The sequence below is a fragment of the Xenia sp. Carnegie-2017 genome, unplaced genomic scaffold, assembly GCF_021976095.1.
Source record: "Xenia sp. Carnegie-2017 unplaced genomic scaffold, XeniaSp_v1 HiC_scaffold_18, whole genome shotgun sequence".
In the NCBI taxonomy this organism is placed as follows: Eukaryota; Metazoa; Cnidaria; class Anthozoa; order Malacalcyonacea; family Xeniidae; genus Xenia; species Xenia sp. Carnegie-2017.
This window is the reverse complement of record NW_025813480.1, coordinates 772,129-785,775: the sequence shown is the minus strand read 5'-3', so window position 1 is coordinate 785,775 and position 13,647 is coordinate 772,129. Positions and strand designations below refer to the sequence as shown.

Sequence of the window (13,647 nt, the reverse complement as noted above, 5' to 3'; positions counted from 1 at the left end):
TTGAATATCTGGTGAATTATGACACGGGTGCCGGAAAAAGCGCCTGCCACTCATTTTGCATTTTATCTTAACACAGACATTTGTTTTAATCGATTGCTGTTTTCCAACTTTATACATAACATTTTTCGTCTGCAGATGGCTTGTCTTCTGGTTTTAGTGTGGCATCTTTGATTTCATCCAAGTCCACTCCAAGTAGCAAAAATGTCGGTCAACGTAGAAATGCCTGGCTGGGCTTCTACAGTAGAAAAACACAGGACTGTGGTTTATGCGTATATTTTGCTGATATTTTAAATAGCTCTTGAGATAATTTGATGCGAACGGTAATGAACTGTAACACGAGTAGGACTGAGAATGACCATAACAGGCTTGCGAACGAAATCTTCCTGATTGTAGAATGGAATATGCAAATCTATGGGTGTTTTCCATTTACAAAGTAAGCGGAGAATCATCAAAAAGCATTTTGACATGATGTTGAAATGGCAGGTGTACAAACAGCTGGATATATCCAATAATCAAAAGCAAAGGGAAAAGGAAGATTTGTCAAAAAATTCTCAAATCTTTGGAGGAAGTGAAACATGATCTGTATTTCAATGAATAAATTTGACAAACCATTGCATAAAGTGCTACTTTAAATACTTGACTTCGACTATTTGCCAATATCAACTAGCTTTCATACTGAAAACATTTATGAAAAAAAAATAACCGTTCAGGTCCAAAATGATGTTTTCCATTTGTTTCAACGTAAAAAGCCACTATTCCTACATTCTAAAATCTATAAAAACATCATAACAGTTAGAAGGTTAGTGGCGGTGGATACTGAAACGTCAAAAATTAATTTTATTTGTTATTTGCAGAATTCAACTAAATTTAAATGTCCACAACAAACATTTATCAGAACATCAGACTGTTTCTTGTAGCAAGATACATTGATGATTGGATGCTGGATAGATCATATGACTGGAGTTATTCAATTCTTAAGTCCTCGCTGTATTCTGCGATGAGGTAAATCTCCAACGCTCAAAAATCTAAATAATTTTGAGTCGCAGCCATGCATATATTTAACAAAATACGAATGACGAACATACAATTTTAATTCATTTAACAAGATGAATGCCATGTATTGCGAGGGATACGTTGCCACTACATGATTATACATTCGAATTAGTAATATTTTCAGTCCCATTATAAATATTTTAAGTAATCATATCCATTTGCGGAAATTACAATTTTTCACAGTATATATTACATAATTAATTATATGACTTCAGTATCGAGTGAGAAAATGTTTAAATGAAAAGTCATTAAATTTAAAAGCGAGACAATAAAACTTATGAGTAGATAGTGTAAACAAATCCTGAACAAATACACGATGTTCTTAATTATTTATCATTAAACTATTTATCCCAGGCGAGAGAAGTCTTTAAATTCGTAATCACTCTTTACAGCTATCAAGTCGCGAAATTCTTCTTTTTTGTTGTTGTCAAGAACGCTATGACTGAGGTCAGCAATGATGTTTGAGCCGACTTTGTCGCCCTTCTCGTCACCAAATTTATAAACTCGTATCTCTTCTTGTTTTTCTTGTCTTTCTAACAGCGACTTGTACACGTCATCAAAAGAACTCTGCTTCTCTAAATTAGCTGCAGTAAGCTTATTAACGTCAGTCAACAACATCAAAAACAGTCCTTCTCAGGACTTTATTAACCTGGACGATCATCATTTACAAACATATAACGATACTCCCGGGTTCAAACCATTTACTTTAGTAAGCTTATTATTATTAACTATAATGATTTTTGGTTTTTGTCCATCATGGGAGTGAGGTATGTTGGACAGCGGTCGAATTCTTATTTCGTAAGATGGATCGATATGGCGTAATTCAATGAACTCAGAAGCATTGGAAAATAATGTATTATCAATTTCGAGTCTCAAGACGCCGTCTGTCTTTGCTTTATTGACTTTGAGGTACAAATGAAGATATGGCATCTCACTAGTCAGACGAGCTATGCCATAATTGCCACAAAGCCAAGATAAACTGTAAAAGTTAAAAACAAAAGTATTTGACAGTAAAGCAGTGCGAAGCTTGCTTGCCATGTCAAATGAATGAAAAAGATGAGAAACACATACCTTCTTAATTTTTTATGCACGTCCTCTTTAATTTTGCAATCCTTGTTCAAGAATTTTTTTTAAAGACTTCACTCTTTCCAAGACTGTGTATTACATATAAAAAAATTAACTAAGGATCAACCGCACGGCTCATATCAAATGAAAGAGACGTAAAACATTATGTTTAATACCATTTTTCATATTAAACTGAAAAGTCAATTTATTGCCATCGAGCATCTAGAATTAACACATTTGATACCTTGCGATCATCTAAATGACAAATTATTTTAATAGCTGTTGCTTACTGTCAAAATGCTTCTTGCGATCAGATTTAGTTTTCCAGTGAGTAGACCTAATGACTTTGTGCACCAGAAGAGGAAGTTCAGGAAAACGTTGCAGAAAATATTTTTTATAATTGCCTTGCTTTAAATGTTGTGATAGATAAGAAGAAGTTTTATTTTGCCATTGTTGGTGAACGTTTCGTATGAATATTAAGCATCCTGCCCATTCAGACTTGTACATAACAGTTCTTATACTGTCGTTTACTTCAAAGTTGATCAAATCTTTGAGGACTTCATCATCGAGACGCTTCATCCATTCTGTGGAACCATACAACTGCGTATGAACATCTGAAATGGGAGAATTTCGACCATGTGAATGTTTCAACTCCAGTTGGTTCCCCATATCACACAGCATGTTGAATTTCTCTTCGTCTGATTGTAGATAAGGATGTTTTAACACCTCATTGGCAGATGGCCTGTCTTCTGGTGAATGTTGTAGCATCCACGAAAGAAGGTCTTTGAGCGTGGCATCCTTGATTTCGTGCAATCCATCTGCATTTCTATTCAAAATGTTGTCCAGTCTATGCCGTTCATCTCCAAAAGGATGATTTCCCTTTGTTGCAACATAATAAGCCACCATTCCTGCAATCTATTTAAAAAAATTGTCATAAACAGTCAGTGGTGGATACTAAAACCTTAAAGATTAAATTTATTTGCGATTTGCAGAACTCAACAGTAAATGTGCAGCTCAAAAAAATCCAAAAATATTCCCCAAATAGAATTGAAGCCATATATATGCATTAAAAGCAATCTAAATAAGGAACATACAATTGTAACTGTAACACGATTAACAAAAACTAATTTATTTTCATTTAACTTTATAGGTTGACAATATATGACGATACAATCGAGGTAAAGAAAAAAATTGAGGTAAAATCATTATCACTACCAAATACCAGTATTTAATTAAATGCAAATAAAACATTGAGCTGTAGTTAGACCTCTAGTTCTACTTCAAGAACTTACCATAATGTCAGACTCTTTTTGGTAACGAACTTTATTTATTGATGCATCTGATTCGTCATATGACTCTGGAACTACCCAATATTTAGCTCCTCTTTGTATGCTCCAATGCGTCGGAGTTTCAATAGATAACATATGACTTATACTTAAGTCAGCAATTAAAAAATTTCCTTGTACATCTCGAAGAACGTTTGATGGTCTTAAATCCCGATGAAGAATAGGACGCTCACCGCTGTGAAGATCAGCTAAACCTTTTAAAATCTGCATAAGAATTGTAGGAAGTGCTTTTTGAAGATCTTGCAAAGAAGAAGATTTCACATAGCTCTCTAACGATTCTTCACACAAATCTAATATCATGTACAAATACTCTTCGTCAAGGTTATCTTCTAAATGCCAAATATTCACAACATAATTTGATCGCTTTGCTTTAAGTTCATTCAAAATTTCTTTTTCTCGATTTGTATAGTCTACGCCGCTATCTTTGCGTATTCGCTTTACTGCTTTTCCATAACCATCGTTTCCCAGGGCAAGGTAAACACGGGTTCCATCACTTCCCTTGCCAAGCAAAAACTCATTCTTGAAAATTACACGCAATTCATTGAGCAGTGTAACTTTTTCTGGATGTTTGCGTCCATATTCCTCCATCTTTTTAAACTTTTCCCGATGCATTATTGATTTATCAGAACATTTCCATGGTTGACGCAACAATTCTTGAACTTAAAGGAGAAGTAATAAATTCATCAATTCACAGTTTTACTTGTTTTGGCAATATCACATAACATATAACATTGCTGTGTTTTTCTCTGGATGAGAAAACACGGATGTTTTAACTTGATATGGAAATAAAATTTACTCCGGTAGAAATGAGTTGGTCATCATACAATTCACGCGCAATAATCGACGCTTCACGATTATTTCATTGCATGACCATACCAACCTTTAACTCAATAAAGCCAGTGGCGGATCTAGGGTACGTCAAAATAGATTGCTGCAGCTCATGCTTGGGTATGTTTACATTTCCAAATACATAGAGGCAAGTCCATCGATAAAGTTTAATTTTTTCGAAATTCAAATTCACTAATTTTGGTTTGAATATATTTTGAATTTAAAATTGAGCATCTATAATTCATTTTGACAAACGCTAGATCTGCAATACTAGATTGAGCAATTCTGCAATGGATAAAACACACTTCGTTTTCACATTAACATAAAATATGAAATTTAGTATCTGAATGTTAAAAAGTTACATGACTAAAAATACTCTTAAAATAAATTGCGCCACAAGCGCCACAAGTGCTCCGGACAAACAATACAAAGAATTTATAAGGAAAGAGAGTATTTTTACGATTCACGAGAAAAAATTGCTTTTGCAAACAAGTAGAAAACACTATTATGTTCAGACGTTACAGTGGGAAAATGCATATAATTTAGCAATATCGTTAAAACTGAAGAATTATTTCTATGGCTGTAACTTACTAGGAACACGTTTTTCCATATCAGGTCTTAAGATCCATTCGTTTAACCCCATGATTCTGTGCACCAGAAGAGGAAGCTCTGGTAAAACCCTTACGAAATACTCTTTATAGTTGCCTTCCTTGATATATGGTGACAGTTTTGAACGATGCTCATCATGCCAATGCTGATTAACGTCTTGTATGAATCTTAAGCATCCTAACCATGTAGAGTCGTAGAGTTTCTTGTTGAAATGATCATGGGGTTAAACGAATGATCATGGGGTTAAAACATTATGTTTAATACCATTTTTCATATTAAACTGAAAAGTCAATTTATTGCCATCGAGCATCTAGAATTAACACATTTGATACCTTGCGATCATCTAAATGACAAATTATTTTAATAGCTGTTGCTTACTGTCAAAATGCTTCTTGCGATCAGATTTAGTTTTCCAGTGAGTAGACCTAATGACTTTGTGCACCAGAAGAGGAAGTTCAGGAAAACGTTGCAGAAAATATTTTTTATAATTGCCTTGCTTTAAATGTTGTGATAGATAAGAAGAAGTTTTATTTTGCCATTGTTGGTGAACGTTTCGTATGAATATTAAGCATCCTGCCCATTCAGACTTGTACATAACAGTTCTTATACTGTCGTTTACTTCAAAGTTGATCAAATCTTTGAGGACTTCATCATCGATACGCTTCATCCATTCTGTGGAACCATACAACTGCGTATGAACATCTGAAATGGGAGAATTTCGACCATGTGAATGTTTCAACTCCAGTTGGTTCCCCATATCACACAGCATGTTAAATTTCTCTTCGTCTGATTGTAGATAAGGATGTTTTAACGCCTCATTGGCAGATGGCCTGTCTTCTGGTGAATGTTGTAGCATCCACGAAAGAAGGTCTTTGAGCGTGGCATCCTTGATTTCGTCCAATCCAACTGCATTTCTATTCAAAATGTTGTCCAGTCTATGCCGTTCATCTCCAAAAGGATGTTTTCCTTTGTTGCAACATAATAAGCCACCATTCCTGCAATCTATTTAAAAAAATTGTCATAAACAGTCAGTGGTGGATACTAAAACCTTAAAGATTAAATTTATTTGCGATTTGCAGAACTCAACAATAAATGTGCAGCTCAAAAATCAAAAATATTCCCCAAATAGAATTGAAGCCATATATATGCATTAAAAGCAATCTAAATAAGGAACATACAATTGTAACTGTAACACGATTAACAAAAACTAATTTATTTTCATTTAACTTTATAGGTTGACAATATATGACGATACAATCGAGGTAAAGAAAAAAATTGAGGTAAAATCATTATCACTACCAAATACCAGTATTTAATTAAATGCAAATAAAACATTGAGCTGTAGTTAGACCTCTAGTTCTACTTCAAGAACTTACCATAATGTCAGACTCTTTTTGGTAACGAACTTTATTTATTGATGCATCTGATTCGTCATATGACTCTGGAACTACCCAATATTTAGCTCCTCTTTGTATGCTCCAATGCGTCGGAGTTTCAATAGATAACATATGACTTATACTTAAGTCAGCAATTAAAAAATTTCCTTGTACATCTCGAAGAACGTTTGATGGTCTTAAATCCCGATGAAGAATAGGACGCTCACCGCTGTGAAGATCAGCTAAACCTTTTAAAATCTGCATAAGAATTGTAGGAAGTGCTTTTGAAGATCTTGCAAAGAAGAAGATTTCACATACTCTCTAACGATTCTTCACACAAATCTAATATCATGTACAAATACTCTTCGTCAAGGTTATCTTCTAAATGCCAAATATTCACAACATAATTTGATCGCTTTGCTTTAAGTTCATTCAAAATTTCTTTTCTCGATTTGTATAGTCTACGCCGCTATCTTTGCGTATTCGCTTTACTGCTTTTCCATAACCATCGTTTCCCAGGGCAAGGTAAACACGGGTTCCATCACTCCCTTGCCAAGCAAAACTCCTTCTTGAAAATTACACGCAATTCATTGAGCAGTGTAACTTTTTCTGGATGTTTGCGTCCATATTCCTCCATCTTTTAAACTTTCCCGATGCATTATTGATTTATCAAAACATTTCCATGGTTGACGCAACAATTCTTGAACTTAAAGGAGAAGTAATAAATTCTGCAATTCACAGTTTTACTTGTTTTGGCAATATCACATAACATATAACATTGATGTGTTTTTCTCTGGATGAGAAAACACGGATGTTTTAACTTGATATGGATATAAAATTTACTCCGGTAGAAATGAGTTGGTCATCATACAATTCACGCCCAATAATCGACGTTCCACGATTAGTTCATTGCATGACCATACCAACCTTTAACTCAATAAAGCCAGTGGCGGATCTAGGGTACGTCAAAATAAATTGCTGCAGCTCATGCTTGGTATATTTCCATTTCCAAATACATAGAGGCAAGTCCATTGATAAAGTTTAATTTTTGAAATTCAAATTCAATAGTTTTGGTTTGAATATATTTTGAATTTAAAATTGAGCATCTATAATTCATTTTGACAAACGCTAGATCTGCTATACTAGATTGAGCAATTCTGCAATGGATAAAACACACTTCGTTTTCACATTAACATAAAATATGAAATTTAGTATCTGAATGTTAAAAAGTTACATGACTAAAAATACTCTTAAAATAAATTGCGCCACAAGCGCCACAAGTGCTCCGGACAAACAATGCAAAGAATTTATAAGGAAAGAGAGTATTTTTACGATTCACGAGAAAAAATTGCTTTTGCAAACAAGTAGAAAACCCTATTATGTTCCGACGTTACAGTGGGAAAATGCATATAATTTAGCAATATCGTTAAAACTGAAGAATTATTTCTATGGCTGTAACTTACTAGGAACACGTTTTTCCATATCAGGTCTTAAGATCCATTCGTTTAACCCCATGATTCTGTGCACCAGAAGAGGAAGCTCTGGTAAAACCCTTACGAAATACTCTTTATAGTTGCCTTCCTTGATATATGGTGACAGTTTTGAACGATGCTCATCATGCCAATGCTGATTAACGTCTTGTATGAATCTTAAGCATCCTAACCATGTAGAGTCGTAGAGTTTCTTGTTGAAATGATCATCGAATTCATGAATGAGACGGTTCATCCAATTGTTGAGACCATTTAACTGCTCATGGACATCTGAGCTGAGAGGATGATCTAAATGCGGTATCTCTATCTCCGGTTGATTCCCAACTTCACACAGCAAGTCAAACTTTTCTTCATCAGATAGTAGATAAGGGTGTTTTAACGCCTCCTTTGCAGATGGCCTGAGTTCGGGTTTATGTTGTAGCATCCATGAAAGAAGATCATTTAGTTCGAAATTACTGATTTCCTTTAAGCCAACAGGTTTTCCATCCAACAAATTTTGAAGTATGCACACTTTAGTACCAAAAGGATGTTTTCCTTTTGTTGCAACAAAATAAGCCACCATTCCTGCATTCTAAAATAAATTAAACATAACAGAGTACGTAAAATGTAAAAATTTAATTTACGTACAATTTGCAAATAGTAACAACCCAATACCTACCATTACATCAGATTCTGTTTTGTAACGTGCTTTATCAAATAATTTTATATCCTCAATATAAGATTCAGGGGCAATCCAATGCGGAGTTCCCCTATTAGCATCGCTTACATATGTCTGAGAGCCATTCTTCATAATTCGACTAATACCAAAATCGGCTATCAAAAATTTGCCTTGTGTGTCTCGGAGAATATTGGAAGGTTTCAAATCACGATGAAGAATGGGACGTTCACCTCTGTGAAGATCAACTAAGCCGTTCAATATTTGCTTCAAAATGTCGGGAAGGGATTTTTGAAGATAATCTAAACTATTTGATTCGGATAGCACAAAATCCTCCAACGATTCTTCACATAAATCGAGAATTAAATAAACATATTCTGTTTCTCTATCTTGTCTCGAGCAATAACAATTTAGCACATAATCCGACTTCTTATCATTGATTTCATTAAAAATTTTTACTTCATGCTGTGCCAAATAAGTATTATCACGAAGAATTCGCTTCACTGCTTTACCGTAACCATCCTTTCCCAGTCCAAGATAAACACGGGTTCCATCACTTCCTCTACCGATGCAAAACTTTTCTGAGAAAATTACACGTACATCGTTCACATGTTTAACCTCAACATTAGGGTCTTTCCCATACTCAATTAATTTTAAGAGCAATTCTTTATGTTTTGTCGATTTATCATTGTATTTCCATTCATGCAGCTGCAAATCTAAAATAGAAGTAAAAGTATTCCATTTGTAGAGAGAGTAATATATTGTAGCTAAAAAGTCAAATAATAAATAAATAGCAGTGCTCGAGTTTTCCTATTGCACCAACGATTCAGATAGCAGATACAATCTGTGTAAAAAAACTTACAAAAACAACAAATAAACATATTACGACCACTTATTTAAGCAATGAGTTCTGATAAGAATGGCTCTAAAAAGCTCTTAAACGGGAAATCTCACCCGGGTCTTTTACTCATATCATGAGGGTATTGTTTTGCAAAATGGAAAAAAAACTAAGAGTAGTTTTTGTAACTAAACGAAAAGTTATTAGCTACTTTGCATAAACGTTAAAAAAGAGTGCGTATTCCACATTGAATTCATGCTAAACGATTTCAAAGGAGATATTTTCAATCTTCAACCTTAAATTTATAGTGTTTGTTAATTGGCAAATTTGTCTCTTAATTAAGCTGAATTCATGTGCATTTTGTACCTTGGTTCTTTTTTCTTTCACGAAACTCTTGTAATCTCGTCGTCATAGAATCCCTTAAGTAATAACGCTCTTCTTCATCGTATATTTGCACCAGACGCTCCATGACGTTCTTTTGTTTTTCTATATCTTCATCTTTTGTGACCAGCTCCAGATACATTTCATAAATTTCTGCTGCTTCCCTATATTGCTCAAGTTTATCAAACAATTCTGCTAATTCCCATAAAACAGCCAACACTCCACTGACAATTCCAGCTGAAGAAACAATTGACAAGTTCTTCAAGTTATGTTTAACGAAATCTTTACTAACGTTAATACCACCAACTTTTCTTGGTCGTCGCGGTCGTTCACGCCGTTTATTTTGTTCTTGTTGATTTCCTTCTTGATTTTCTTTCCATTGTGGAGATTGCATTTCTTCTTCTTGGTGTTCACAATCAATAAAAGAGAATCCGTTTTTATAATGCTCCAAAGATTTCTCATAATTTTCAAGCAACTTATTCAATCCTCCCAATGCAACATGACAGAGACAGACTATTTCTTCTTTCTTTATACCGTCCTCCAATCTTATAGTGGTAGAATGGATACTCCCCAACCCGAGGTATATTTGATGTTCAAAATATTTAATTTCCAGTTCAGAAGAAAGATTTAAGCAATCATTAAAGCAGTTTATTGCTTCCTTCCGTTTATCAGAGAGTGTGAAAGCATTGCCAAGACCAAAATATGCCATCATTTTGATGCTGTTCTCGTCTGCAACTTTTACACAATTATTGTAATGTTCAATAGCCGTTTCATAATCGCCATTATTCATAGAAGAATTCCCTTCTTCCAAGATACCCATAACTGCTGGAACCGTGAAAGCTAGATCTCTTCTAGTAGTCACGCAAAAATTTATCCAAGTTCTCCAATGTTCTTCATGTGAACAGCAAACTTTTCTTTATTGTACTTATTTTTATGCGCCAAACATCAAATTTAAACTGTTTAACTATATAAGGCAAAATTATGAGCTTTATTCAGTCCACTCTTTAGTTTCAAAATTACAATAGAGGAAATTCATTTATGGAAGTTTAGAGCAAGCAAATGAGAGATCTGAGTAATATGTACGAAGAGTGTGTGTAGGATGTTATATACCAACAGGTTAAAGATAGGGCAATTTTGCAAATTGAAGGTAAATCAGTTCTCGACAACGAATTTTTTAACATTCCCTTCCGATAAGTTTCGTAAGTGAATTAATTCATTTAAGTGCCCATTTCAGCAACATTGAATTTAGGAGTGATTTCCACCGTATTAGTAAAAAAATTTTTAAGTTTCTCAAATCGCTCCATTTTTAAGGCTGTTTAATATAGGCGAAATACTCCTTTTTATGGAGCTTGTCAGTCGCAGGAAAAGTCTGGAGCGACATACTTTTGTATCGTCATGCAAAGTATTCATCAAGATATATATACCAACCACGTGTTTGTCGGTAATTACACGTTGCAAACCCCCACTGCCACAGTCACGAAAGTCACGCATCAAGACAACATTTAATTCTTCTAATTCTGTAAACTTCTTATAATTACAATACATTATTTATCATATGAAGACAACGCAAGATGCGACAACTTGAAATTGAATATAATATTTTGCATTAAAAACTTTTCGTCTGATTTCTTTTGAGTATCTTTTTTCCTAGTATTTTTATACACAGGTGTTGAAACACGCAAAGAAGAAAACAATACAACAAAGTCTGGAAAATTTACAATCAATGTGACGATCTTTGAGTTAACGGTGTCACAAATTTTGATTTCTTTACCATTTTTGTTCTCAATAAAGTAAATGGTTTGAACCCGGGAGTATCGTTACATGTTTGTAAATGTAGATCGTCCAGGTTGGTCTAGTCCTGAGAAGGACTGTTTTTGTTGTTTTTGAGTCAACAACAACAAAAACAGTCCTTCTCAGGATTATACCAGCCTGGACGATCTACATTTACAAACATTTCTGTTCTCGTCAGATCAGAACCATCAAACTATATCGATTACCTGTCTTGCATAGAGTTGCACATAGTCGTAGATTAATATATATAAATTGGGACATTTGCTACAACTCGTGTCTAATACATATTTGAGCAAAATTACGCATGCATAAACAAAGATGCGTCAATACCGAAACGTGCTTTCAAAAAACCTCAGCATTTTATTGACGAATTTGTAGTAAATAATGATTTTTCTAGGAAAGAAAACCAAACAACAAAATAACTTTTTTACTGTAGAAGTAAATGAGGTTGACCAGGATCAAAAAATTTTAAAATGTCTCGTAGTACAAAGCCCTTGGTGCAGTCCAATCTTAATTCGTATGTAGTTTCCAAATAAGGAGGTACCCACACGTCACAATGCATTGTAAATTGCAACTTACATGACAAACTTATTATAAACCCCAAAGTTCAGGTCTACAGCTCAATGAATCTGTGTCAAAAGAGAACCACAAGATGCACCAAGAATCAAATTCTTACAATCCGTTGACCTTAGTTAGATAGTATACGGGAAATGCGCATGATTAAATCTTTGGAAGCTTCAAAAGATATACATTTGATAAAAGTTGCATTTAATCTATTCGAGATTGCAGTAATGCAGCATAGATAATTGGTTAATGATAAACTATCTCAAAAGGTTGATTCTTCTAATTCTCATCAACAAGGTGCTTCACCTTTATGAAATAAACTTATCAGCCTATAACTCTAAGTATTGAAATCCTTCCCAAGCATATTCTTTTTCATAAGAAAATTTGCTTGCGTGTGATCTTCCTGCCACGTATATCATACCATTCTTGTCATGAATACACGTTAACAAAGTAAAACCTATGTTATTGCCTTGTTTTTTTGGAAATAGAAAATCTGGATCTTGACTTGAGAATAAAAACTGTACAAAAAATACACCAATTATTATGAAATGATTTTAGTTTGAATTGTTATTGTCTAAATAATTTTTACTTTAATTCCGGTGAGTTTCAAAGAATTATCCTGTTAAAAATATAATCTGAAGATTTGCACTGGGAAAATAGACATATAAATAAGGAAGAAAGACAAGCTTTATGTGAACAAATTTAACTTCTGACAAAATGAATTTTCTAATGAATGAAAAAATCCGCAAATTCAACCTTGCGTTTTAAAGCGTTCTGGTTTTTAATATTGACTATTGATGAGAGTACAATACAACTAAGTCTGCAAAACTTACAAAAAATTCACCGGTCTTCAAGTAATTCAACACTATTGACTTCATCACCGTTTTTACTACCGTCTGACTACAAGGATCAAAACAACAAGAATGACTTGTTTTGCAAGTCCTCATACCTACATAAATTTTCTCAATTTGAAAAGATCACAGCAAGATATATAGTGACCTGGCGACCCTTGGTGGCGGAGATTGGAGGAGTTTTGAAAGGGCGTAGTTTAAATTTTACACGCCAATGCTTTCAAAAATGCCTTTGGTGTGAGCCATAAGCAAATACGTTACAAGAAATACAAAAAATAGTCGGTTATTTGTCAAATACATTACCGTAAATTTGGTCCAAACAGCAAAACAGAAAAGATAAATATTTCATTTTCTAAACCATTCAACTGGAATTTACTTTCTCTTTATCGCATTTCTCACCATATTTTAGCATATGATCCATTATACCGCTGACAATATGAGTCCATGGTGAGCTCTTATAGAAGATAAATGATCATTTATTTTCTCTATGCTTTCTTACACGTTCTTGCAATGGTTTTGTAAACGCTTGTTTATTAACAAATTATTAAACGTTTCATAACTGTAGAACATAAAAAGTATTATGTAGAACATTAAAATATATGCTGATTGAATGGAATAGACCAAGTAGTGGCTAATAAAATAAACATTAAATCCACTTCATTTAAACAAATAAATTCCCGTGACGCATAACTATATGAAGATCTCTCCACACGTCATAGACAATCTTGAAAACTTGTTAGCAACGAGATTTAGTCCCAACAATATCCGTAACCTTACTCCTGGTTAAAAACGCACCAAAA

General features: G+C 33.9%; 1 protein-coding gene and 1 long non-coding RNA gene across 3 annotated transcripts in view; both read right to left on the bottom strand.

The window, feature by feature from the left end:
* Positions 1-1,073: 1,073 nt before the first annotated feature.
* On the bottom strand, positions 1,074-2,214 carry LOC124437888. Its single transcript, XR_006945888.1, has 2 exons — positions 2,125-2,214; positions 1,074-2,032 (listed from the first exon to the last, which is right to left on the bottom strand). It is a non-coding gene; the product is annotated as an uncharacterized LOC124437888 (long non-coding RNA).
* Positions 2,215-2,296: 82 nt separating this feature from the next.
* LOC124437868 overlaps positions 2,297-13,647 on the bottom strand; it is a 121,900-nt gene continuing 110,549 nt past the window's right edge. For both annotated transcript variants that reach the window (XM_046987799.1, XM_046987800.1), the window contains 7 exons: positions 12,830-12,896; positions 9,627-10,605; positions 8,426-9,138; positions 7,941-8,338; positions 4,884-5,083; positions 3,411-4,123; positions 2,297-3,033 (listed from right to left, as the gene is read on the bottom strand). In XM_046987799.1, coding sequence (XP_046843755.1) covers positions 2,386-3,033; positions 3,411-4,123; positions 4,884-5,083; positions 7,941-8,338; positions 8,426-9,138; positions 9,627-10,461 — 3,507 coding nt within the window. In that variant the 5' untranslated portion in view covers positions 10,462-10,605; positions 12,830-12,896 and the 3' untranslated portion in view covers positions 2,297-2,385. The remainder of the gene's footprint in view (positions 3,034-3,410; positions 4,124-4,883; positions 5,084-7,940; positions 8,339-8,425; positions 9,139-9,626; positions 10,606-12,829; positions 12,897-13,647) is intronic.